Here is a 27,077-nt window from a genome sequence, read left to right as displayed (position 1 = left end):
ATACATGTTTTCATTTCTCTTGAGTAGATATCTAGGAGTGGAATTATTACTGGGTCATATGTAACTCTGTATTTAACTTTCTGGGAAATTGCCCAATTGTTTTCCAAAGTAGCTGCACCAGTTTACATTCTTGCCAGCAATATATGAGTTCCAATTCCTTCACATCCTTGTCAACACTTGTTATCTGTCTGTTTGATTATAGCCCTTGTGGTGGATGTGAAGTGGTGCTTCACTGTGGCCTCAATTTGCCTCCTAATGACTAGTGATGTGGAACATCTTTTCATGTACTTATCGACCATAAATTTATTAATGACAATTTAAACACACACACAAAAGACATAAAGATTAATTTAAAAAATATGGTCTACAAGCCACAGATAGTCAGAAATAAAACCATGCCAGCACAGTTAAACCTCCCCTGGGCACCCTTTCCCAGTCCCTCCTCATTCCCTCCCTGTAGAGGTCCCCGCTTTCATGAATTTGAATGACGCAATTTGAGCATGAGGAGGCAGAGGGTAGAATGGTTAAAATCATGGGCTGCAATTCCTGGATGCACGATCCTGGGCAAACATGTAGCCTCTCAAAAGCCTCAGTGTCCCTATCTGTAAATGGAGATAATAAAATAAAACAGCCCTTAAAGGGTTACTGTAAAGATTAAATGAAACAAAGCAAGCAAAACGATTAGCACAGTGCCTGGCACAAAGGAGGGCTTGGTAAGTTGTGGCAAATATTAGTACCAGAGCCTTCGAACCATGGACTCAGGTTCATAAAATGCTTGAGTTAGAAGAAAGCAGAGGGAACAGTGAATCCAACTTTCCTCCTCCATTTTGAGATGAAATAACTGAGACTGAGAGGAGAGGAACTTGTCTAAGTTCACAAAGGGGGAACAGCCCCTTTCTGCACCCACTCATCCAATAGGTGAGAGGGGAGACAAACAAAGCATTTTCGGTATTTTTTGCTTCAAAGTGATTTCCTGTCTAGGGAGTGAACATTTGCCTGTTTCTCAAAACATCCAAAGAGCCTTATGAATCCACAGGTCTGCCCAGAAACAAGTGACGAGGGCCCTGGGCAGCCAGTGGAAGCATGCTGGCCTTTCCACCTGCCTGGGGGACCTCCCCCTACTCATCCTGCCCCCTTAAAGGCAGCTTTTCTCAAGTGGGGGGTATTTCCAGCTCTGTGGCTTTCACTTCCACTTCTACTAGGTGGGCGGAGTACCCTCCTGTGGACGAATCAGATTCCTTCTCAGCCCCAATTTCAAGAGGTGAGCCAGGGGCTCAGCATCCCAGACAGGCAGGAGGCAGCAGCAGCAGCAGGCGTGGGGAAGACCAGAGGTCAGCACCATGGAAGACCAACGCGACCTCATCTCCAACCATGAGCAGATGCCCATGCTGGGCCAGCGCCCCGGAGCCCAGGAGAGGTATGTGTGAACGGCAGGAGAGAGCACACAGACCTTGGATCGCACAGAGTGCGCACGTGCTACAGGAGGAGCGGTAGACCAGGAGTCAGAGGAGGCATGGACTCGGGCTCTGACCCCAGTGCTAACCGGGTGATTTTGAGCAAGTCTCTAGCCCGCTCTGGGCTTCAGTTCTCCCTCCTGTAAAGTGAGGGAGCTCCTCTAGGACAGGGGTTTTAACTTTCTATGCATCATGCACTTCTCTTCTGAAAATCAGGAGAGCTCTGGATTCCTTCCCTAGAGCTTCACACAATATCAGGAGCTTCACAGGGTCCCCTGAAGCTGGGCCATGAGGCCTAGGTTCGAACCAGGTTTTTGGACCAGATTTTGAAAATAGTATGGATCCTAGATGGAGAAGTAGATTTTCTAAAAGAGATTGGTAGAAGCAGCTCATCATAGAGGAGTTTCCCCCTAGTTACCATAAATTGCTATATGTGTTTATATCAAGGGAATTATAGTTGCAGGTGTCTGCAGAGTAGATGGAGACATTTGCCATCACAGGAGGGAATGAGAGATGTTGGAGGGGGATCAAAAAAGGGTGAGGGGGGCTCTGGCTAAATTTCTAGAAGGGACTGTGGGCTGATGTGGGTGGTACCTTGCCTGTGCCCCTCTCCCTTGCAGCAAGGGGCCAGCACAGCCATCCAGAGGACCCCTTCCCAACTCCAAGATGGCCTCATCCATCTGTTCCCCTGAAAAGAAAGGGGGGTGGTTAGAATGCAGCTACCCTAATGCCCCTGCTTCCCCAAATAATTTGCAAATGACAGGGAACTACAGTTGTGATGTCAGCTGTTGCCAGGCAGAAATGGGTTTGGGAGAGACTCTCAAAAAGGTGTCATGAGGAACTGCATACTGTGGGACAGGTGACTAGAGACCTTTAGAGACCGTTTTCACAGCCTGTGAAAATCCTGGGGAATCCCATGGCTAGGAGGGCCGACTCTTATGAGGGCTGGAGTCTGGTCCAGGTTCTGCTACTGTCATGTGTGACTTGTGTAAATCAGTGTTTCTCTCTGGGTCTCAGTAGTAGTAATAATAACAACTATGACAGGAGTTATGATAATAGTTCCTATTCACTGTATACCTGTCACCAATCTTCAGTCACTGTTAGCCATTACTATGATTAATTTTGTGCTAGATATATAACTAAATGCTAAACTCAATCGTAATTCTCTTAGAAACCCTATGAGTTGGGTACTTTTATTATTCCCATCTTTACATGAGAAAGTTGAGACATATCAGTAAGTGACTTACTTAAGTTATCGCAGCTACTGAATACTGGAGCCAGAATTTGAACCCAGGAGTAGTCTGATATCAAAGTTTGAGTTTATTCTACCATCTGACCTCCTTCTAGAGGCACGATTTGCAGGGAGGGGAGATGGGTCCCCCTCTGAGCTCAGGCCTCCCAGTGAGTTGCAGACCCAGCATGGGCTCAGTGAGCAGAAAGGGTGCCCCCTCGTCAAATCCTTGTCTCATTTTCCTTTCAGTTCAATTACTGCTTCTAAAAACTGTCCTGGCCTGTTTTGGATCCTTTTGTGAACACTTCTGCCTGGCAACATTTGTAGTTCTGGTTGGCTAGTTCTGGTTGGCTCCCGACTTTGGCCAATTATTATAACTAGTCAAGAAAGAGGCAGTAGAAAGGAGGAAGTGAAGAGAGGGGTGACAAGGGCCTCCCTGGTGACGCAGTGGTTGAGAGTCCGCCTGCCGATGCAGGGGACACGGGTTCGTGCCCCGGTCCGGGAGGATCCCACATGCCGCGGAGCGGCTGGGCCCGTGAGCCATGGCCGCTGAGCCTGAGCGTCCAGAGCCTGTGCTCCGCAACGGGAGAGGCCACAACAGTAAGAGGCCTGCGTACCGCAAAAAAAAAAAAAAAAAAAAGAGAGGGGTGACAAGAATTGGCCTTTGTCTAGAAGCAGGAGGCAGGCAATCAAGATGCATAAAGAGGAAGGAATCCAGATGCTAAAGTTAACTATTAACTCCTTTGAGATTAGTGCTCAGTGTTACTTATGGGGTGCTAACTACATGCTAGGTATGGAGTCGAGAGTTTTACCCCCGCTCTTATTTTATATAACAACCTTTGAGTAGAGTAGATGTTCTTACCTCAAGTTACTCAGAGAGGTTAAGTGACGTGCCCCTGGTCCCCGAGCTAAGGGAGTGGCAGAACCAGGATTCCAATCCAGGTTACATGGTCTCGTCTTCATTATGACCCTCTAGAGTCTCAGGCCTTATGAGAAACTGAGGTTCAGAGAGGGGATGGCGGGAGGCAGAGCTGGGGCTAGATTGGGGGTGGGGCTGCTGAAGGGGTGAGACTGTAGAGCTTGAACTCAGGCAAGACCCAGACTTGGTTGGACTTTTCACCACTTCAGAGGCCAGGCCACCCCTGTTCCTTGGGAAGGCCAACAAGTAGGATTTGTTTTCCCCTCCTGTCGGTTTTTCTCCTTTTCTCCACACAGGCTTTTTACTTTCTCCTTTCAGAATAATCCCTTGGGCTGGGCCTTGGCCCAGAAATCACAGAGGACTGACAAGCAGAGAGCCAGTGAGAATGAGCCATGTGTGTGATGTCATGAGTTACTAGGCAGCGGGGTATTCCGGGAGGTTCCTAAACTGTGCTTGCTGATTGCTGGAGTAAGCAGGGTGCAGTCTCGTCCTCAATTTCCAGTGGGGTCCTAGTAGTTCTATTCCTGGGGTAGGTGGGAAAAAACAATCCGGTCAGGAACTCTCAGGGTCCTGGGGTGGGATCCTTACTTCCCCCACACATAATATGTACGTGTGCCCTCAAAACTGTATCCAAGTCCAATAGCTCCAAGGGCTGGCCAAGGTCCGGCCACCCCTCCCTGTGCAGCCAGCCAGTCCAGAGAGCGTGAGACGTTCTCCCAGGTCATACAGGCTCAGGCACCAAACTCCTGCTGAGATACGCCCCACACTGCTCCCTAACCCCCACCCCCGGTAGATATTACCATTCAGAATACTTCTGTGGTCACAGACAGATCTTACTTCAGATGATGACCACCAAGTTCTAGAATTGCTGATGTGAGAGGTACCCATGAAACAGGCCCAGAGAATGGCAGAGATGTGCTCAGAGGCACAGGGAGTGTCTTGGGCAGCGGATGTATTCCCACAGGGGGTGGTCCCTGGCCCTGCTCCAGCCAGACATTGTCTGATGCACCCAACCCACTCCTAAAAATGGCAAGGCCTCACTTCTCTTTTTCAGGTGGGCTGCATGCTCTGCTGTCCAGGCCCTACTTCCTTCCTTCGTCTCTGATTTCACTGCAGGGGTTGGGTGCATAGTGGGGGCTGCCTGGAGGGCAGCCCTGATCCTCAGGAGATCCTCTGGTAGAGGGAACCTGGGGAGATCCTCCACCTCAACCCCTCATTGCACAGGTGGGACCAAGGCCTGGAGAAGACAAGGCACTTGTCCCCGGTTCTTCCCCACGCAGCCTAGGCCCAGGGGCAGCTCCAGGATTTCCACCTGGAAGGGCTATAGGGGCAGCACTGGTTGGAGGTAGGGGGTCTGGGGAACATCTTCAAGCTGCAGGTTCACAGGCACCTGTGTTTAAAGTGTGTGTTTGTTAGGGGTAGCTGAGGGCCGAGGGCTGGAAATGGGGGGCACACTCCCCACTCCCTGCTAGTCCTCAGGGCAGCCGCCTCCGCGGACCCTCTTCCGACCTATCTCCCCTTCCCCCAACAGCAAGTGCAGCCGTGGAGCCCTGTACACAGGCTTTTCCGTCCTGGTGACTTTGCTCCTGGCTGGCCAGGCCACCACCGCCTACTTCCTGTACCAGCAGCAGGGCCGCCTGGACAAGCTGACAGTCACCTCGCAGAACCTGCAGCTGGAGAGCCTGCGCATGAAGCTTCCCAAGTGTGCGTGCCCCACTTCTATCCCCACAGCCCTCACCCCCCCGTCCCTCACCTCAGAAAACCCCTCATTCCTGCACCCAGCTGTGCCCGCCGTCCCTTCTTTGGTCTGGAATTCCAGCCCCTCATCTGGGTCTGAGATCTCGGTCCCCGGAGCTGAGTGCCCTCTTCCCTGGGGTCACGCTCATGCTGTATCTTCTGCCCCACAGCTGCCAAGCCTCTGAGCAAGATGCGGCTCGCCACCCCGATGCTGATGCAGGTGCTGCCCATGGGAGGCCCGGAGGTAAGGCCAGCCCCAGGGCGGCGGAAGAGGGAAGCGTTACCTAGCCTGGATGGAGGGCAGGTGCCAAGGGACAGGGGAGGACAGCTGGCCCGGGAAAAGTAGAGCTGGAGAGGGGGTCCTTCCTGACTGCTGGGGGAGGAGGAGGAACTCCAGAGGTGGGGGAGGAAGGAGCCTCTTGGGGCCCTCCCTGGGAAGAGGGCTCAGTCCTCCACAACTTACAAAATACTTCTCATTTCCCAGAGCATCTCACAGTCCCTCCTATTCTCAAAGCCCTTGATATCACATATGGGTAATGTCTCTGTTCACAAAACGATCTCCTGTCCACAAAGCCTTGGGCAGGAAAGCCTATGCAGAGTTGACGAATAGGACATTGAGGCAGGAAGGTAGTGACTTGCCTGAGCTCTCACATTTGGAGGTGGCAGAGGTGGGCCTGTTGAACATCTGGGAATCCACACTCTCACCCAGACCCCAGCTACTGGCTCTGCTCTAGGGCCCCTCCTCCATGGGCCAGTGCTGGGAAACACCCTATTCCTTCCTTCCACAGCCCATGCAGAACGTCACCAAGTACGGCAACATGACACAGGACCATGTGATGCAGGTGCTCCTGGTGAGTGGAACCCGGCCAGGCATCCCTGACCTCCTGCCCCGTCCCCATAAGCCCCCAGTGAGGCTATGCTTCAAGACCTGCACCATGCCTGGCTCACAGCAGACATCCAATATGAGAGCACGAGATTAGTGAAGGAAGACAAGTGTGGCCCTTAAACATTATATGAAGTCCAGACCTGCCACTCCGTTTTGTGTTTGGGATGGAGAAACCAAAGCCCAAAGTCTGGAAGTGACTTGCTGAAGATGCCTGTTTTTTCCTTCCCAAATTTTTGCTGCATGTCTACTCAGTGCCAGGCACTGTGCAAGGCTCTGGACCCACGATCGGGAGCCATCAGATCCAGCTCCTAGTCCCATGGAGATCTCAGGCTAGCATGGGAGACAGACAAGTGACCAGGTGATGAGGGATGTGCAGGGGGCTTTGTGAGGAAAGAGGCCGAGGACCCAACCTAGCTGGGCGGTTGGGATGAGGTCAAGGAAGTCCTCCTGAAGGAGGTGAGACCCGAAAGATGAACAGGAGCCTGCAAGGAGTAGAAGTCTGAGGGTTATTGGTAGAACTGGGCCTGGAACTGGGTCTCCCGACTCCTAGCCCTGGGGTCTTGTAGCTGTGTGGCCGGATTACCCAGTCCACCTCCCCTCCCCACTAGCTCCAACATGCTGAGGGCTGGGGTCCAGCCCTCAGAAGACCAGGGGAACATGGGCTGCACATTAAACCTTGCCTGCCAGGAAGCTTTTTAACCTTCCTGCCTGCCTTGCTACCCTGCAGAAGGCTGACCCCTTGAAGGTGTACCCGAAGCTGAAGGGGAGCTTCCCAGAAAACCTGAAACACCTTAAGGACACCATGGATGGCATGGACTGGAAGGTCAGCAGCTTCCCCTGTCCTGGTACCCTCCCTCTCCTGACATCTAGAGCAGCCTTGGGAAGAGGCGGGGTGAGCAGGGAAGCCATTCTCAGGAAGCTGGAGGTGGTTTACCAGCACATAGAAAACCACAGCCATGGAAGAGTGACCAAGCCCTGTGGGGTCTCTAAGGAGGAACCAGGCTCCCGCTGGCCCTCCATGTCTCTGTCCCCAGGGACAGAGTCAGGCTGGGTTGGAGAGGGCTACTGAGCCTGACTCTCTGCCTTTATCCCCATTAGCTCTTTGAGAACTGGATGCATCAGTGGCTCTTGTTTGAAATGAGCAAGATCTCGCAGGAGGACAAGCCTTTTGAAGTTCCACCAAAAGGTAGAGGGAATGGGAGCCTTGGGGAGGCAGGGTTTCTGGGAGCTCCCTCAGGGGTAGAGCCTTAGGCACTCCCTGATCCATGCACAGGACTCTCCCAGCCTCTCAGCTCTCACTCCTGTCTCTCCTGCCTGCTCTTCTGGGCTCGGCTGCCCCCAGCCCCCATCCTGTCTGGGGTACAGAGTCCTCCCCTCAGGAGGTGACCCTCCTTGTGGAGGATGGTACTACACAAGGGGGCCTGGAGCAAAAACCACCCCCCAGGAGTCATGGCAATGACCTTCCCCACCCAGCACTGCACCCTGCAGGTTCCCGTGAGACGGCTGGGCTCATGATTCTCACCCTTCAAAGGTACCTCTCCCAGGTCACACAGCCAGCAGGTACTAGATAAGAGGGCCTTGGGGTTTTTCCATCTCATGGACAATGTATATCAGGGTTTTCAGCCCTAAAGCCTTTATGGGTCCTGTGTTCTCATCCTGATGCTAATTCGCTGTGTGACTTTGGGCAAGTCTCTTCCCTCTGGGCTTCAGTTTCAGAAGTGGAAGATCAACAGTCCACCCCTCTCTGGGCCTCAGGTTCTCCATCATAGAGTCATAGAGGGCACATCGGATGCTATCTCGACCAACTCCCAGCTAATGTCTGAATCCCCTCTATAACATCCCCATCACATAGTAACCCCCACTTCTACTTGGATACCCCCAGTAATGCAAGCTCAGACTTACCAAGGTGTCCATTGCTTTTCTCTAGAAGTCAGAATCACAGGTGCAATTCTAAACTTTAATAGGCATTGAGTGTTAGAAGAAATCATGTTCTGGGATGAATTAGCCACACAGCCATTCACTTCCTCTTTGATCCTGGACCTTGTTGGTTCAGGCCTCAGTTTCTCCATCTGTGCAATGGGTAGAGCAAGTACAGCCATTTGGACAGAAGGCATTAAGCGCACAGCAGTGGTATGTGGATCTCTGGTTCTGCTGAGACCCTGGCCCAGAGCTCGCTCACTCACTGTGTTCACCATGCCTGTCGCTTCAGTACTGACCAAGTGCCAGAAAGAGGTCAGCCGCATCCCTGACATCCACCCGGGCACGTTCAGGCCCAAGTGCGACGAGAACGGCAACTATATGCCGCTCCAATGCTATGGGAGCATCGGCTACTGCTGGTGCGTCTTCCCCAACGGCACCGAGGTCCCCCACACCAGGAGCCGTGGGCACCATAACTGCAGCGGTAAGCAGTGGCCGCTGTGCCAGGAGCAGGAAGGACCAGGAAGGCTGAGGGGCAGGAGGTCCCTCCTGGCACACCTGGGGCCAGGACACTCGAGGTGACAACTCCTGGGGGGGCAGCCACTCAGCCATGCATCCACCCACCTGTGCATTCCTTATCTGTTTGTGCATTTATTTCTCTCCTTTGCCCACACTCATCTACTTACTCATTTATCCTTCAGTCCTTCCACTTTACCCATCCACGCATGCATCCAGGAGTCTCCAGATCCACCCGTCTGATTTCATCACCCCCTCCTTGGCCTTGCTCATTCAATCCCCCGGCTGTACTTCATTGCCCTTGCAGCCATCCAACAAGCATCCTTCCATTCACATCTGTTCTACCAAGCACCAGGCTCGGGGCGAGGTTGGGAAGAACTAGCCCACCCAGGCCCCTTGTCAACGGGTGCGGTAGGCTGGGCTGCAACTAACAAGGGACGCTGTGCTCCTTTGCAGACCCACTGGAAATGGAGGATCTGTCGTCTGGGCTGGGCATGTCCAAGCAGGATCTCGGTCAGGGTAAGGGCCCCTGCAGGGGATCTGGTCCCTAGCAGCTTACCCCCCGAGGGGCCTACTCCCTCGTGGGTAGATGACCCTGGGCCATTCTCCAACATCCATTTCACAGATGAGGACCAGGGTTGGGGGTTTCAGGGGCTATGACGGTCAGTACTTGTACCCAAGCGGGAGGCAGTGGAGGGTAAAGAGCCCTCGACTGCTCTGAGGCCACAGGATGCTGGGAAGGAGCAGCAACAGTTGACTCCAACCCTAACCTGCTCTGTCTCTCTCTGCAGTCATCCTGTGAGCACAGCAGACGCAGATGCCAGCACTCAGCCAGCCCTGCATGGCCACAGCTTCCCTGGCCCCCTACCCTAGCCCCTCTCCTTCCTTTACACACCCCTCCCCTTGCCGTCTCCCACCCTGCACCTCATTCTATGAGACTCTGGCGCCTGGCTCTCCATCATCCTTGGACACATCAAATCATCAGAACGGCACAGATTAACAATGCACAAGGGCCCTGCTGCTCAAAACCCCATCCACTAGCAGAGACACAAGGCCCCGGGAGATGGACCATGAACCAGGCCGACCCCCACTTCTGACACCACATGGTGCTCCAAGATCTAGGCCCGTGGAAGAGGTGGGCAGGTGTAGGGAGAAGGGATGGCACTGACCCAAGCCCCAGGATGGACGCCTCTGCCGTCCCCTCCCCCACTGGCCTCGGCCTTCCAGCCCATTAACTGTGGGGGAGGAGCCACCCTTTCCCTCTCCCCAGCATCACCCACCCAGGAAGAACCAGCCTCTCCACCCGAAGCCCCTCCCTTCTACCAACCCCTCGTTCTGTCTGCACAGCCAAGCTTGTCATCGGCCCTCAGGGCCACGGCGCCTGTGAGAATAAAAGGTAGTGAACAGAACTCTCCCAGTTCCCGGCTGCTCTGTTGGGTCCGGTTCGTTTCCCCGAAGGGGGTGAACTGCAGACCTTGCATCCTGTGGTCTAGGTGGGAGGACACAGCCCAGGGAGCCCAAACACAGATGCCTGTGGGCGGGGCCGGGCCGTGGGGAGCGGGGCTGCAGTCTTTGGACGCAGACACGCTTGGTCTCCATGTTCCACACACGGGATCTATTCCCTACTTCCAAGAAGAAACAGGCTCTTGCTCACAGTTCTTTAAGCACAAGCTCCACTGGGTCCGGCTTCTCACGTCCCCATTTTCTTTTCTATACTGAGAACAGTACGAGTGTGATGACAGATGGCAACAACATGGGCCCTTGTGTCGGGATCACCAGGGAGTGGCGGCTGTGGAAGTGGGGGCCCCTGTCCTAGTTAAGCGGCGGCCGCTGCGGTGCCCCAGCCGCTCGTTGCCAGGAGGTGCAGAGGCCCCTGTGGTCAGATTTCTGGACTTTTTCAAGAGGAGCCCCAAATGAAGAAGTTCACTGAAATCTCCATTTCTAAGTCTGAAAACTTGCTGTGGGTCAAAGAAGCCCAATAGGACACTGCTCTGTGGCCTCTGTTCTAGATCAACACACTTAAGGGGAGAGAGGCTCCCTGGGGGAGGGCCTGGCCCAGGAGCCCCAAGTTAGGGTAAATGTGGATGCCACCCTGGCTCTCCCAGACCTCCCCAGCCCAGTGTTCTGTTTCTGCACGGCCTCTTGCTGCCTCTAGCAGAAGGCTAAAAGCCTTGGAGCGGAATCCATGACCTTGGGTGCTCCACACTACTCTGGGCTCAGGGAAGTGGACCTCTGCATCACTGGCCATCACAAAGTCCTGCGGACGTCGCCCTCACACATTTTTCAGGTTCCTCCACTTCTTGCCTTCATCATCGCAGAACCTCTGTTACCTAGACAAGTGGACAACTCTGTCCTAACTGGGCTTCCTGCTCCTACTGTCCCTGCCAGCTACTCGCCACCAAGTACCTCAAGAGAGCCTGCCCGCAGCTTGTCCTAACTTCAAAAGGTGACTTGGAAGACCCCCTTCCATTTCTTGCTTCCGGGTATCTGCCTGACCTACCTACCCCAGCAACCAGCCATGACCATGCCTGAGCTCCCCCTTAGCTTACATGCCACCTCCTCCAGGAAGCCTTCCCCACCCAATTCAACACCAGGGCCTTTTGCTGAGTCTCCTTCTCTGGCAAACAGTGTGTCACTCACCACAGTATCACAGAACCTTGATACACGGTCAAGAATAAATCCTGAGCGATGGTTTGTCCATCTGCAAGTGTCAGCCAGACTCTCCCTTCCAAGAATCAACCAATTGCAAAACGTTTGCCCCAGATGCAATGGGAACTTGCACCTTTCCTTCAAGTCTTTTATTTTCTGAGTTATTACAAAAAACACAAACAAAATGGGAGAAAACTGACAAAAAGAGGACAAAGCCTCAGCATAGCTGGAGACCAGGGGCATGGAAGGAGTCGCAGGCTGAGCCTCACTGGGTCTGCAGGGCAGAAGTGGAAAGTCCCGAGACCTCTGGGCATGTTGGGTCTGAGAAGGGAGGGGCAGGTCACTTAAAAAATATATATATGTATTGTACATGTCCATACGAGGCATCCTTTGTCGGCACAGAAGTCAGGCCAGGGTCAGTGAGTGGAGGTCACGGGAGCTGGGCGTGGTTCCTCCTCCCGGGACCAGCCTCTCTGCAGGGCTCACTGGCTTGGCCAGCATGGACACCGCAGCTGGCCATCATCTTCTGGGGAAGGAGGGGAAGTTAAAAATTCAATTCCAACCCTTGGTGGGCAGAGGGAAGAGGCACGGGGCTGGCCACCGCTTGGCTAAGAAATCCTTGGGAGAAGGAAACGTCACACTTCCTGACCTGTTTCTCCTCCAAGGAGAACAAACTCAAAATCTGGCATCTCCTATGCAGGGGAGGGGCATTAACTAACCACGGTGGATACTTGTCAGTGCTGACCATGTCCCAGGAACTGGGCTGAGTGCTTTAGAGCTTAATTAACTGCACTGAATCCTCACTACCAGCCTAGGCCTGTATTACCCCCACTTACAGCAGGCTGGGGCCAGCTCAGCCAGGCAGATCACTTAACCACTTCACCACTACCTGGGAAGCACAGAGCCATCAGAATGGCTTGTTTTGAGCAAATCATCTTCCTTCCCGTGAGCAAATGCCCTAGAATTACAAAATCATAAGGAAAAGGAACTGGCAGTGGCAAGGGAGAGACTGACCTGTCCCTGACCTCAAGCCTTAGCCTCATGTACAGAAGCACCAGACCAGTGCCCACCTCCCACTGCACACTCAGTGTCAGTCAATGCCAGGACTGTCCCGGACACTTCTGATTCTGCAGCTCTGGTTCCCAGCATCACCCACTCACCCTGAGGAACGCAACCTCTTTCTCCAAACCCCCTTCCCCTCAGGGCCTACCCACGAAGCCCAGTCTAGCTCCCCGGAACCACGGTGAATGCTGGGCCTGCCCCCCCACTCTCCCCGGGGAGCAGATGGTCAGCAGGGGTTCCCGGGTCAGGAAGTGCACCTGCCGCCTGGTGTCCCTCAGTCAGTCTGCTCTGCCGTCTTCTTCTGTGAAGAGAGAAGTACGTATGAGAGGCTCCTGTACCCGAAGCATCTCCCCACCCACGCTGCCCCCACCAGGAGGGGATGTGACAGTGGCCTCCTGAGGACTCGTGGCCCCAGAACGGAGTCGGGGCTATAGAGATCCCGAGGGTAGGGATGGCGCCCCGTGTGCCCTGGAGGAAGGAGCTCCGCACTTCGCAGCAGCAGATGCTCAGCTTTTCTGACCACAGCTGAAGCCCTGCTGGCCACGGTGAGAACTGCGCCTGAGTACAAGGCGCTGAGGGCTCCCTGGCCAGGCAGGCAATCAGCCCTTGACATGCACGAAGCAGACTGTGTGTTTCTGTGGTGGGGATGCCCTGCCCGCTGGGGCACACACATCCCAGAGAACGTTTCCTCTCACCTGGAAACCTGCAACAGCCTACCTGGCCTCCCTGCCCACCTGGGGGGCTCTGCTTTCTTCACTTGTCGTAAGAATATCCTTCTATCTCACAGGCAAGAGAGGGCCACTCCATGGTGCCCATGTGCACAGACCTCGTGCCCCTCAGGGTGACGCCCCACCCCTAGCTCTTCTCCAGTGTATCACAACGCACAAGCCCCCGTTCTGGACCCTGAGAATGGAAGGGGCACAGGGACCAGGTCTGGCCCACACGAACCCCTACCCTGACATGCAGAGGCTGGGGCTGATCACATTCACCCTGGGGACTGGGTTTGGGCCCCCTTGTTGCGCCTGAGACTCCTCAGGAACTCACTCTACCTTTTTCTTCTTCTTCTTCTGCAATGGTGAGTCAGGGTCTTTGGTTGAGGCCTTTTTTGCTTTCTTCTTCTTTTCTTTTTTTTCCTTGTCTTTTTTTTCTAAGGGAAGAAAGTAAACTTGCTAAACAACAGGTGTTAGTCTTAAATGTTGGCGTCAATGTTGAGAGACACAGGGGGCGGGTCTCCAGGGGCCCTGGAGCTCTCCCCTCCCGATGCCCCACACCGTGGGGAGCCATCAAAGCACGGGTCCGTAGGCCTTTGCGACCACCTGCCCTGGCCCTCTGGCCAGCCTCGTGATTTCTGCTCCATCCATGGACCATCTGGACTATTACCATTTTCCTTGAACTCACTCTGTAAAACTTCTACACATTTATTTTAAAAAGACCCTTTCAACCTGTAAATGGGAATGAGTTATCACCCATCGTACAGGGCCGGAGTGAGGGTTAAAGGCAGCCCTGCCGCATGCGGAGTCGCAGAGCGTGCTGAGGGGCGGCTGCTGTCCAGGAGCCTGGATCGCAGGGGCCTGAGCTGCAAGTGCACGCGGCAGTGGCTGCTGTGAGGGAGCTCGGGGCTCCGTGGGCACAAGCCCTGGAGCCGTGAGCACCTTCTCAGCAGTGGTGGCCCCTGTGCTCCGGCACCTGGTTCTGGCTTTGCCCATCCTGCCCTCCATGGACAAGCCATTCTCAGCCCCATCTCTGTGCGGGCTGGAGGCTGCCTGCCCGGGAGGTGACCGACAGCGCTCGGCGGGGCTGGGGAACGCGCTCCGGGGCTGCACTGGGCACTTACTCTTGTCGGCTTTCTTCTTCTCCTTCTTGCTCTTTGGGTTGCCTTGGTCTCCCCCCTCACCCTTCACCTTCCCCGGCTCCCCTTCTGGCTTCTCCTTGGCCCCTTGGGAGCCGGGAGACTCCTTCTCCTTCTTCTCCTTGATGTCACCACTCGCTTTGTCTCTCTTGGATTTCCCCTTGGAAGTCCTGGGGGCCTTTTCTGGGGAGACCGCACGCTCCCCACCATCCCCGGCCGACAGCTGCTTCTTCTTCTTGCTCCTGGGGGCACCGGCAGCCGTCTGGTCTTCGCAGAGCTTCCGCTTGTTGCCCAGGCGGCCCTTCCGGCTGCCCTCCTTGGCGGCACCCACAGCCTTCTTCTTCTCCTGCTCCAGCAGCTCCGCCAACACCTTCGCCACCGACGCCTGCACCTGCGCCTCACTCAGGGGCCAGGGCTCGCTCAGCAGGCGCCGGGTGATGTCGCTCTGCAGCGCCAGCATGGAGGCCTGGGGGCTCCTGGGCCCCTTCCCAGTCTTCTGGGGCTTCTGAGGTGTGGCGCTAGCCTCTCTTCTGCCTATGGAGAGAAGACCCGGGGTCACGGATCGGAGAGAATCAGGAAATAGACCTCTCGTGGAATGAAAGTCAAGGGGCTCCAGCACAGACCTGACCTCCTCTGGTGCAGTACAGAGGGGGACGGCGGGGCCCCGCTGGGTCTCCGGCCAGCTGCCAGCTTCTAACTTAGAGCTCTTTTCTTGTCCCCTCACACTAAAAACTCAAGTTCAGGTTGGGGATGGAAATTAACTCCAGAATGTTCATCAATGGGCTTGAAATCTACCAACAAATCAAAGAATCTAACTGTCAGGATAGGGATAGTATCTACCAGTCAGGAGTCTAGCGCTGGGAGGCAGGAGACCTGGGTTCTGGGTCTGACAACCAAACTCAGTTTCCCTGTTTGTAAAATGAGGGGTTAGATGAACTGTGAGCCCCCTCACCCCCAATCTAAATCACAGATTCATAATAAAAGCGAAGGCCATGCAGTCATTCAACTCACACCCACCTGCGCACAGTGGGCCCAGGCCCTCCGTGGTCAGGGGTCCAGGTGGCGTGGCCTGGGGGTGCTGGGTGCAGTGAACATGCACATGGGGGCTGACTAAGCAGGTTTACTGCCTGCCAGAGCGACTCCTGCTGCAGCCTTTGTTTAGAATTTTCCACGCCTCTGCTCTCCTTTGATAATTGTATGCTGACTACACGTGTGAAAAACCTTCCACAGCCCCCTCTAAAATGTCTCCCTGTCACACCCGCCTCTCACAAAGAGAAGAACGCTGGGGAAAAAAGTGAGCAATGACTCCTCTGCTGACCCGGCATCAGGCAAGCTGCACATAAAGCCCAGGGACTGGGGGGTGTGGGACTCAGCGTATGTCCTGACGCCGCCCCAACTTCACAGGTGACTTGGCAGGTCTCAGCTCCATTCGGGGCCTCACAGCACAAGTGTGCCGACACCCTGGGCTTGGGGAGGTGCTGGTGGCTTGGCCCCGGCTCCACGTGGGGAGGAAAGGGCTGTTCCCGGCAGTGTGCAGTGGGCCCTGCAGCAGCTCTGGCCCCAGAGCCCTAGTGGGCCAGGGGTGGTGGGCAGAGGGGGTCGCAGGACAGACGGAGGCCCAATTCAGTCCTCTGGTGCTTCTTGGCGAGGACAGGAGTCGGCTAGAGCAGGGAGCTGAGGAGGGCACCGGGTGCCTCGGCAACCTCTCCCCCTGCAGCCCACCCCTCTACTTCCTGTCTACCAAACACCTTAGGACACCAAGGCCGGGGAACCCCTAGAGCTGTCCCAGGTGTACCCTCTAAATGTCCCATAGCACTGGCACAGTCAGCGGTGGCTGATGCCCCAGGCCAGGTGACCTGAGCACTCCAGTCTGCCCTCCAAACGCTGCGTGACCATTTTCCACATGTGCCATTTTCTACGTGACACCAATGGAGGCATCAACCCCTTCCCTGTCTGGTTAAGGCACTGAGGTCCAGAGAGGCCAGGGGCTCGTCTGAGGCTTTAGAGAACGTCAGTCCATAGCCTGGGGTCGTCGCCACGTGCTGAAGACTTCTCCAAACGCGGCCCCACCTTCTGTCTGAGCAACCCTGAGTCCTGATGTCCCGCACACCATGAGCCTACCTGTTAGGAAGAAAAGTCAACATGGACAGCTAGAGAGAGCCAAGGCCTGCCCTGAAAGTCAAGGTGCATCTCCTCTAAGGCAGGGGTCACCCTACCAGGTGCACCAGCATCCCACAGGGCTGGATAACCCAACCTCCAGGCTGCCCTAGACCACAGCAGCCAGCCCCCCGGGCGCAGGCCCCTGCCCTTTGATGAGCACCTCCAGGCCTGATGCAGGGGTACCAGGCCTCACTTGGGGAGGCCCTGCTGGCAGATAGGACCATGTTGGTGGGACGGCTCCTGAGGGAGGGAAAGGGGCCCCTGCCTTGTCCTTCCACATCCTGCTGTGTCCTTCCTGCAGCCCCCGACTCACCTGTTTTAGGGGACATGGTGCCTGCTGCTTGTTGGGGCTCCACTTCCTGCTTGCCGTCCGGGGCATCTCTGGTGGCCGGAGTAGAGGAAACCGAGGGGTTGGGGTCTGGCTTGGGAGTGGCCTTTGAAGCCTGGGAACTGGCCGGAGTCAGCCCATGGGTCACATAACCTGAGAGGAGAGACTGAAGAAGCCCAGTGTGAAGAGGCCCAGCAGTGCATGGCCTGCTATGAGGACACCAGCATAGGGACCCCGAGGGTTGGGCCAGCCCTACTGGGTGGTGGGCACATCAGCCCTCTGTGAGTACCTCCTGCACTATTTTAATTAATACATAGTTTTAACAGGCACATTTAAAAAAGAAACTTCTTATTACTAATGCAAACAGAAAAGCACTAGCATTTGCCACGTACAGATGATAACCTTAAAAGAAATCCCATCTGTTAAAGAGTGTTTTTATATGGGGATCACCTAAATCAAGGTAAGCCCTGTCTATAGACTCGAAGAGCTCACGACTTTATGCTGAAAAGGGACCTCGGGGCAGAAGCCAGCCTGGCTCCACACGGACAGGACCCTGCCCAGGGCCCCCGGGAAAAGGAAGAGCCCAGACCCATGAGCCAGGGGGTGGCCTTGGCCTACAACTGCATAGGTGGGCAAGAGCCTGGCCTGGGGCTCCTGCCCCAAGGCCCCCAAGGTTGCCAGCCCCTTCCCTCGCGGTTACCTGGGAAGGTGCCACCACCTCATCATCGCTGGAGTCTGCTGTGGTCTCTTCCACCAAGGTCTCCCTCCTGGAGGGGGCTGGGCCTACTGGAGAAGCACAGGTATCCTACTGGCAGTCCCAGGTACCCTGTGCCAGCTAGACAGGCCAGAGCCCTCAGGAGGGCCCCAGGATGGCCTGGTCCCTGTGTATGTGCCTCACCCTCCCGCCCAAGGCTTCATCTGCTCCCTTCCAAGGTCTACGGCTATTCACAGCATTCCAAGTGAGACACCTGAATGCCAAAACCTTCTAATTCCCAAGGGAGGCATGGCCCTGGGATTCTGGGGGCTCAGTTAGGGGAGCTTAATACCAAAAAGTTGGGAGTGGCCAAACAGCCGAGTAGGAAGGCCTCTAACATCATGTGGACCAACTCTGTTATGGGGTTGTGCAGCTGGGTAAACTGAGACCCTGTGTGGGATGGCTAGGCCAAAGTCGCAGAACAAGTGGAGATACAAAGCAGAGGCCTGAGGCGAGGGCTCCACCAGGTCCCCCAGCCTTTTCCTCCCAGGACCCTCACCTGGCCTGTGGGTCAATGGGGCCACCTGGGGCCCCTCAGCATCTTCTTCACTCCCTGAAGAGGTGCCACTGCTGTCCTTGCTGTCATCTGAGGTCCCAGAGGCCTTGGCCTTGGGGCGTCCCGAGGGAGGGGCTATGGCCCGCTGGGTTGCAGGAACCTCAGGCTTTTTGAGCTTGTTGGCCCCTCTGGCCTGCGCAGGAGTGCTCTGGGGACTCGTCATGGGCAGTGTTCCCAGAGCACTGTCGGTCTAATTTGATGAGAGGAGAAAGGGTGAAAGGAAAAATTAGGGGAAATAAGATCTGGTGCTTACTGAACACCTCAGTTAAGGGCCAGGCACCGTGCTAGCTGCTTCGCACACAGGCCTCATTTAATCCTCCCACAACTCTCTAAGACGGGCAGCAGAAGCCCGGGAGGTTAAGTGCGTGTGCTAAGGCCAGTGCTGGTTAAGTGCTGGTGCTGGGACTCAGGCCTCTGCCTGGGCCCTGCCTTCTACCCTCTGCGGTCTCTGATGACCATCCCCTCCAGAGTGGGGCCTGGCCCCCGGCTCCCCAGCTCACCCCACTTGAAGACAGGGTCCTGGCAGCAGGAGGCTGGGCCTCACTGGCTTTCTGGGCAAGGACCTTCAGGGCAGCCTGGGTCAGCGGGAGGTGAGCTGGGTTCCTCTTTGTTACCTGTGGACAGCCAAAGGTAGCCCTGAGACTCCCAGGTTCCTGGGATGCCATCATGCCACAGCCTGGTCAGATCCTGTCTGGCTGGGGTGGAAGGGGACCTGTAGCTGCAAGAGGAACCTGGGGCTGGAGTAGAGGACTGAGGGGCAAAGGGGCAACGCCACCATCTGGGCAGAAAATGGTGCCAGGCTTCAGGTTATGAGCTAATCATAGCGTTCTCAGAGGTCCAAAGACGGTTCCCAGCCCAGGGTGGGGAAGCAGCTCAGGTTCCACCGGAGGCCCCACCACTCAATCTGAGCCTCTAGCCTCATGGCTGTAACAGCCTCCTTAACGGTCTCCCTGGTGTCACTCCTGCTTCCCACACACGGCAGCGGCCAAGGAGAGAGAACGGAACGAGACCTGGGTGTGATCCCTCGCTGAAACCTCCAGGCCCCCCGCGGCCCTCACCAGGCCTCAGGCCTGGCCCCTCCGCCCCAGCTTCTTCCAGCTCTCCAACCCCCAAGTGCTTCCCCAGAGGTCCCTGCACCTGGGTCTCCCTGCTTGGAGGGCTCCCCAGTTCGCCCAGGCCTGGCTGCTTCTCCAGCCTCAGTGCTGCCTCCTCTGGGAGGCCACTCCGGCCCATCCTTCCTAAAGCAGGTCATCCCCCGGTTCCCTAGTTGGTGAGTACTTTAACTTTTGGTCTCCTTGTTTAATGGCTGACCCCCGCCTTGGGAACTCCACGAGGGCAGGGACCCTCCTTGTCTTCTTCCTGTTGTATCCTCAGTGTCCCACATGGACAGATGCTCAGCACCAACTGCTGGCTGAACAGCCAAATGGATGCAGGCTGTTGGGTGCCGTGACCACACACCAGCCACCCACTCAGCACCCATGCTCCCAGGAAGCTCTTTTTGAGCTGTAGCTCGTGATGAGCCCCTCTGAGTGGAGGTGCCCGAGTCCTGCTGCCGCCTCCCCAGCTCTCCCTCCTCCTGCCTTCTCAGCAAAAAGGGGCGGGCACAAGGGGTCAGGGAAACAAACCCTACAGCCCCAAGAGCAGTGGACTGGGAGGCAGGAGCCCCGATTCTGACCCTGCCTGATCCTGGTCACGTCTTGACCCTCTTGCTGAGGGCGCGGTGCTCAGTTTCATCATTTGAATGATGAGCCATTAACTCTCCCCTACCCGGTTTTTAACTTCCAGCAAGGACCAAATAAATAAAAATGCACTGAAATCCGTGAAGGCTGGGAAGAACGCTCATGGTCACTATGACAAACACTGACGCCGGCAAACTTTTGTTCAAACCGGGAGAGAAAAAAACAAACCAAAGGCCTGACACTGTTGAAAAAGCTGCTGAGGGACTCAGGGAGCAGGGCTGACTCTGCCTGGGCGCCACGTGCCAGATCACACAAGACTAATTTGGGAGTGTGGATCAGGGCTGCGGCCAGGCCAGGAAAGGCTCTGGCTTCGAGGGTGTGGGTGAAAGCAACTGCGGTGCCACCCAGAAGCCCTGTGGGGAAGTGGGGGCAGAGGAGGGAATCCCTCAGCCCTGCTAGCCCGCACAGCGCCCCCTGCCCGTCGGATACCTGAGTGGCTGGCGTCTCCTGTTTCTTGCCTTCAGACACCCGACTAGTGTCCTCACTGCTGCCGGCCCCCACCATGCTGGCTCTGAGGGCTGCCCTGGGGTGGGCCGTGGGCACAGTCGCCACGCTGGTCCTAATGGCTGAGACGGAGCGGGAGGGGCTGCGTCAGGGCACAGGAGCCCGTGGCCTCCCCAGAGGAGCAACACCCAATCTCTCAGCCCATCCTGGGGACCTGGCGCAGTGCCCGGGGCCTGTGTGGTAGAAGCCCATTAAATCCCCTCCCGAGCCTTCCAGGCAGGATCTGCCACTGTCTCCACATCACAGGGAGATAACACGACTGCTGTGGCTGTCACCCCAGGCCTCCTCCTCGGCCCCTCCCCACCTTCAGCCCCCCCACCCCCCACTGGCCAGGCCTCTCCTCCTGAGCAACAGGCAGAGCACTGGAGCCAAACGTGACTCTCCGCGCATGTAAGTCTCTCGAGGACAGCCTTGGTCATGTGCAGAGGCTCAATTACACACGTTCACTGCAGCAGTGTTCATGACAGCCAAACACCCCAAACAAAACCCTCAGCTTCCTCCAACGCGGCTCTGGCTAAGCGAACTGCAGGATCCCACCCCAGTGACCACTCTGTAGCCAGCAGACATCATGCTGTAAATATGTAACGTCACAACATACCAAATAAAGATTACTGAGCGTATGTACAGTGTGGTCTCACTAAAAACACATGGCGTTATCTTAGGTTTTTGCAAAGTTAATAGTTGTAAAATGTTAACAGTAATTATTCTGGACAGTGGGATTCCAAGTGAGGTTTTTCCTTTTGTGCTAATCTGCATTTCTTAATTAGCCTACCAAGATCAGGTATTAATATCTTCATTAAAAAGTGTTCTGGTAATAATAATAGTAATTAACCATTTTCTTGCTATCACTGTTAGAATCACAGATTGTCAAAAGTCAAAGAAGGGCTTCCCTGGTGGCGCAGTGGTTGAGAGTCCGCCTGCTGATGCAGGGGACACGGGTTCGTGCCCCGGTCCGGGAGGATCCCACATGCCGCGGAGCGGCTAGGCCCGTGAGCCATGGCTGCTGAGCCTGCGCGTCTGGAGCCTGTGCTCCGCAACGGGAGAGGCCACAGCAGTGAGAGGCCTGCGTACCGCAAAAAAAAAAAAAAAAAAAAAAAAAAAAAAGTCAAAGAAATCCCAGATCTGGTCCTGTCTCCAGGAATCCTTCCCTACGTGTCTCTGTTTAGGGATTACCTAACCCCCCCCTTTACATGCCACCAAGAATGGAAGGCTCACTACCTCACAGCCCTCTCCATGTTCAGTCAGTCAGTTGTTACAAAGCTCTTCCTTATACTACAAACCTGGTCCCTGCAGCTTCTAGCCTCTGGTCTGGGTTCTACCCTTTGGAGCCAGCACAGAGAAGCCCCAGCAGCTACTTCTCCTGAGCCAGCCCAGTGGGTGTGTGTGTGCGTGTGTGTGTGCACACGAGTGTGTGTGCGTGTGTGTGGCAGTTGCAGCAGGGGAGTCAGCCCTGCACAGTGGGCCTGTGCTCACCAGGAGTCGAGCACTGCGTAGCGGGGATCACGTCCTCATCCTCACTCTCAGAGGAGCTCCTGGGTGTGCTCTCTGAGGCCTGGGCCTTCCTCGGGGTGCTTGTAGCCTGGGCTTGGGCGGGGGTAGCAGCTGGGCCAGCTGGACTACGATTAGGGTCGACAAAAATCAGAGGGGTTTTAATCACCTTGAAAAACAAAAACAAAACACACCCCCCCAGTGATTAAAGGCTTGGCCAGGGGAAGAGGAAGGGGAAGGTGGGTAGGGGAGGGTTTTATAAGGCAAGGGGTCTAGAGAGCTTGGGGTGGCTGGGCACAGTCAGAGGCCATCCTAGCTGCCCAGGGCACTCCCAGCTCACTCCCAGCCCACGTACCCGCTAAGACCCCGCACAGCACCTCACAGCTCACAGGAGCCCATCAGACCCTCACATAAACCCCTGAGGTCAGCAGCGTTAGCTCCACCATACAGATGGGAAAACCTCAAGTCCAGAGAGGGGAGGAGAGCTGCCCAAGGTCACACGGCCCAACGGAAGCAGAGTCAGGGCCAGAACGTGCAATTCAGCTTCCCTCCTCTGGCTGACTTCAGAGACACCTGCCGAATGGGGCGCTCCAAGCAGCGCCCCCCTCCGTTGCCTGGTTGTAATACATGATTCACCCGGGGAGTTGTTCACAATCTAGTTGCCCCAATGCCCAAAAGTCTGATGCCGCCTCCTGAGGGTGCAGCCAGGACGCAGCAACCCAACTACATCAGCCCAGTATCTTCAACAAATAAACTACACAGGGAAAATCAACAGAGTAAGACCAAAGGGACCCAGTACAGTGTGTGGCTCTTACATGGACTCCTATTTGACCACGCCAGATATTGAAAACGTCATTCATGAGACAACTGGGGAAATGGGGACACTGACTAGGTGGGTCAACTTTTTAGAGATTTTGCTTAAAAAAAAAAAAAAAATGGGATTCAGTGGTGTTGGGGAAGTGAGTTGAAGGTTTGGATGAAACGAGCTTGGTCACAAGTTCAGAACTACCAAAGCTGGGGATGGTACTTGGGGGCTCTGTACACTGTTCTATCTGTGGGTATGCTTTGCATTTCCCAGTGAGACACTGAAACAGAGAGAAAGAAAGCAGCACCACCTGGTATTCTACAGATGCCTGGGAACCACAGCTCCAGTGAGTATGCCCACTGCACAGAAGGGCATCTGGGGAGCCTACTTTCCAGTCCCCAAAGGTCAGGTCTGGTCTGGGTTCTGGCCCCAGCCCCACCCCCACAGGGAGAGGAGGGCAGCAGGTGGGAGCTGCCCACGGCCACGGCCATGGTCTGGGACCCAGGTCTCTGCCCACCTCCCGAGCCTGACTCCACCTCCTCCCAGGGTGCTGCGGGAGAGGTAAAGTAAAAAGGAAAGCAGAAAGGGGCCCGCCCAAGGGGGGAAGCTCTGCTGGGCTTGGGCCCTTCCTACCCCTGCCAAACGGCCTCCCCCATGGCGGCTCCGATCTGCCACTTCCAGAGCCTTCCTTCCCATGTGATGAAAGAGAGAAGATGGAAAGTGGGAGAAGGCTTACAGTTGAGGGAGGGGGGATCTATATATATGTGAGAAGACAGAGGAACAGATTGTCGGGGATGAAGAGAGGCAGCAAGCCCACTGAGGCAAACAATAGCGTCTGGGATGTTAAAAGCAGCTCCGCAGCAGAAGCCTCCTCCCTGTTCCACCTGCCCACGCCGTGCACCCCTCCCTCCCCCGGGCTGGGGGCTGGGCAGGGGGCCTGGCTTTGGGGGCCGGGGCACGAGGGGGACCCTGGCTGAGCCCTGGACTGGGAGGAGGGTTCAGAAGGAGGGCTGTGCTGCCCAGGGGTATGTGGGATGCACTTCTGATCCCACCTCTGCCACGATCTCACCTTGTAGCCCAGCCCGAGCTTCGTGGGCCTCACTCTCCCACCTGCTGAAAGGGCTGTTAGTAACCCCAGCCTGGGCTCACACACCGGAGGGCCTCTGGTCTGCCCAGTACACACAGGGGTGACAAGGGCCTTCTTTCTGGGGCACGTCAGAAAAGACGCACTGGAAATGGAAGCAGCCCGAACATCTGGCTGGACGCCCCGTGTAGGTGCTGGGCAGTGAGGGCCCAGAGGGAATGCAGGCGCTCCTTTCCTACTACAGGGTCTGACGCCTGTAGGACCAAACCCAGGGGCCTTCTAGAAGTCACAGCTGAGCGCATCACAAGAGGGCCCTCGTTCCAGTCTGGGGCAGAGCAGGGGTCAGGCGGATTGGCCCAGGCTGCTGACCCCAAGGGACATGGCCATGAAGGCACCCGAGCTCTGGACGGCAGCACTTCTCCAAAGCCTCTCCCAGAACTGCCTGGGACTGGTTAGCAGATCCTGGGCCCACTCCACCCCAGGGAGATGAGAAATCCCACTCCCAGGGATGTGGCCTGGAGCCTCCATGGTTCATCAGCCCCCAGGGAATCTCACCCCAGGGGTTGAGAAGGCTGAAGCTCAGCGAGGGCAAGTGGCCCTACCCAGGGTCACCAGCAAACTGGTGTCAGAGCCAGGGCTGGAAGCTAGTCCTCCAGGCACCAGACAGGAACTCCTTCCAGGACCAACCATGCTAAGTCTCTGATTTAACACCCTCATTTAGTTTCTTACAGGTCTCTTCTTTCTTTCTGACTCAACCTGAAACTCTGAAGGCAGGGCCTTGTCTTTTTAATTTGGTACTTACCCCAGGCCCCAGCACAGACCCTGGCCTGGGGTTAATGCCAGCACAACAGGGCTGAGCCACCGACCACCCCGAGGTGCCCCTCAGAGAAAGGGGGGAGGCCCCACCCCCTGCATGGGGGGAGGCTGAGGCACAGTGAGGGGGCCTGGGAATGGACCACATCCCCTCTCTGCCTCCCAGCCTGGGGCTCTGCCCCCAACCCTGGGATCAATCCCTTTCCCGCATGGACGGGCTAATAATAAAAACAGTGAAACCCGTCAACAGAGAAGTGCCTGATAAACGCATAATAACGATAATAATAATAATTAGTGAGCTTGGGATTAAGGAGATAAAAATCCCCCAGTTAGGAGGAGGCTGCAGCTTCCCCAAGCTGTGCCATCTTCCCTGAATCCTCCCGGGGAATGCACAAAGTGCCGACATTTTTCTTTTCTCTTTTTCAATAGGGACTCCAGAACACTGAGGACTAACGTACCAATTAAATGGTTCAGTTTAAGCATGATGTTCATATTAATTGTGTTAGTCCACCCCCGCAGAGAAGGGCGAAGTGGCCCCCTCCCTCCCAGCTGTTTCGATCCTGCTCAGAGAAGGGGGAACCCTCCAAAAGGCTCCAGAGAGCCAGAGGGCAGTTTCCAAGCCCTGCTTCCTTCCTGCCATGGAGAGGGGAGTGTCGGGGTAGTGCCAGGGAGCAGAGAGCCTGGGTTCAAACACCGGGTCTGTCCCCTTGTTACAGCCCTGTGACACCAGGGCAGCTCACCCAACTTCTCTGGGTGAGAACTCCTCATTCCTTCCTCCTCAAAATGGGAATAAAAGCAGCACCTATCCTCATAGGTCTGTTGTGGGGATTAAACAGAATAATGAAAGTACAGGGCCTAGCACAGTCCTTGGCACTCAGGAAGTGACCAATGGTAGATGGAGTTGCTCATGGTTATTTTTCTAATCTAGGCTATTAAGGAGAGAAAGGCAGTGAGCACCCCAGCACTGGGGGTATGCAAATGGCATCTGACTTTACCGATGGACTGATTAGCACGTGGTATGATATCTAAGGGGAGCTGGTTGTTTTTTCGGCTGCACCGCGTGGCATGCGGAACTTCCCCGACCAGGGATGGAACCTGTGCCCCTTGCATTGGAAGTGCAGAGTCTTTACCACTGGACCGCCAGGCAAGTCCTTAAGGGGAGCTGGTTAAGGAGACCCACTGGTCTGGGGGTTGTGGGCTCCAGCATCTCCGAAGGGCCTGGCAGAAGCTTCTAGGAACTTGGGGCTAGAGGAGGACAAAGGGCAGTGCCAGCTGCAGGCAAGGCCTGGGGTTCACACAGAAGCTCAGACACCTGCCAGGTGAAAGTGGGCCTCTGGAGTTGGGCAGACAAGGTGGGCTTGGTCCCGCCCTCAGGGGTAGAGTCAGGGGAGGATGGCCGGCAGCGTGAGGATGGGCCGCAGGTGCGTGAGGGCGGTCTGGGACCAGGCCTGTGGAATTCTGACGGGCCCTGCAGAGAAGGCCCCCGGTTCCCAACAGGAAGCAGGGGTATCAGCGTTTGTCCCTTCCTTGGCTCTTTATGGGTCACAGGAGTCTGGGGAAATCACTTCAAGCTGTTGGGCCTTGACTCCTGATGCATCACCACGTGCCCTCCTGCATTCACAGGCCCTCCCTGTCGGGCGGCACGTTGTATACCTGTGCCAGCATGCAGAGCGGGGAAGCAGGACTGCCACCCTGCCTGTTCACAGCTGAAACAGCCGGGCCTCAGCATGGTTAAGGCGAACCCGGGCCTTGGAGATGGTGGGCGGGGCAGCCGGCTCTGACCCTACACCGTCTGGCTCTGCTGCCTGCCTCCGGGGTTATTGTGAGGATGAACGTGTTAAAACAGAAGAAAGAGCTCAGGAAACTGGGAAGTGCTATTTAAGTGGGACAGATCTGCCCCCATGCCCGGGCCCACCTGCCCAGCTCTGAGCCTGAGGGTCCTCAGAGACAAGGCCTGGCCTACCTGTCTCGCTGGCAGCTCATCACTGCTGGTTGAGGAGCCCTCTGCCTTCTTCTCCGGGGGCGCTGGGGCCAGGGTCTTGCTTCTGGCAGTTTTGGAGTTACCCTCCTTCTGACGGGACAAGCATATGGTGGGTGAGGGGGCATTTGTTAGCCGAGGGGAAGCAAAACTGAGAGGCCGGGGTGGGGAAACCACGGCCAGCGAGCAACGACCCTCAGTCTCCAGGGAAGATAGCATGACCCCCCTATATACAGCAGCTGGGGCACAGCTGCTGGCCCGGCATGCCTCCCAGCCACTGGGAACACAGGTCTCCACTCCGTCTATCCTTCCTCCAGAGCTGACTCTGAACGTGAAAGGGATGTGTGAGTCAGACACCACTAAAACCTGACGGCTGGTGTGCTGTTGGCCGGGCATCTGAATGAGAGGTGATAGGGGCCCGGGACAAGGTGGCAGGGGTGGGGCCAGTGGCCCCAGCACAGCTCACACCTGGCTGTCACAGCCCCAGCTAAAAGCAGGAGTTGGCTGAGAGTGCTCCAAGCGGCTGTTATCCCCTCCTGCCCTCCTCTTGCCGGGCTAGGCGTAGATGAGGGGGGCGGGCTGGCTGGGAAGAGCCGTCAGGAGCCAGAGGATGACTCGGAGAGCAGCGATTAATCAGCAAGGCGCTGC

General features: G+C 55.9%; 2 protein-coding genes across 6 annotated transcripts in view; one reads left to right on the top strand and one right to left on the bottom strand.

The window, feature by feature from the left end:
* The first annotated feature begins 1,174 nt into the window (after positions 1–1,174).
* Positions 1,175–10,069, top strand: CD74 (CD74 molecule). Its single transcript, XM_081233610.1, has 9 exons — positions 1,175–1,417; positions 5,136–5,308; positions 5,512–5,585; positions 6,130–6,192; positions 6,955–7,050; positions 7,326–7,413; positions 8,437–8,628; positions 9,117–9,179; positions 9,452–10,069. The coding sequence occupies exons 1-9, from the start codon at positions 1,341–1,343 to the stop codon at positions 9,460–9,462; spliced, it is 837 nt and encodes a 278-aa protein (XP_081089736.1). The 5' UTR covers positions 1,175–1,340; the 3' UTR covers positions 9,463–10,069.
* Positions 10,070–11,443: 1,374 nt separating this feature from the next.
* Positions 11,444–27,077, bottom strand: part of TCOF1 (treacle ribosome biogenesis factor 1) — a 39,514-nt gene continuing 23,880 nt past the window's right edge. The window contains exons 17-27 of one of the 5 annotated variants that reach the window (XM_081232794.1): positions 26,415–26,522; positions 21,735–21,918; positions 20,187–20,323; positions 18,519–18,632; positions 17,962–18,208; positions 17,409–17,494; positions 16,694–16,874; positions 14,206–14,754; positions 13,421–13,518; positions 12,629–12,672; positions 11,444–11,835 (exon numbers count right to left, since the gene is read on the bottom strand). In XM_081232794.1, the coding sequence (XP_081088920.1) occupies positions 12,646–12,672; positions 13,421–13,518; positions 14,206–14,754; positions 16,694–16,874; positions 17,409–17,494; positions 17,962–18,208; positions 18,519–18,632; positions 20,187–20,323; positions 21,735–21,918; positions 26,415–26,522 (1,731 nt within the window). In that variant the 3' untranslated portion in view covers positions 11,444–11,835; positions 12,629–12,645. The remainder of the gene's footprint in view (positions 11,836–12,628; positions 12,673–13,420; positions 13,519–14,205; positions 14,755–16,693; positions 16,875–17,408; positions 17,495–17,961; positions 18,209–18,518; positions 18,633–20,186; positions 20,324–21,734; positions 21,919–26,414; positions 26,523–27,077) is intronic. The other 4 variants (XM_081232795.1, XM_081232796.1, XM_081232797.1 and 1 more) reach the window with 4 other exon arrangements.

The sequence above is a fragment of the Mesoplodon bidens genome (genome assembly GCF_964165515.1).
Source record: "Mesoplodon bidens genome assembly, chromosome: 4".
NCBI classification, from domain to species: Eukaryota; Metazoa; Chordata; class Mammalia; order Artiodactyla; family Ziphiidae; genus Mesoplodon; species Mesoplodon bidens.
This window is presented reverse-complemented; position numbering and strand designations above follow the sequence as displayed.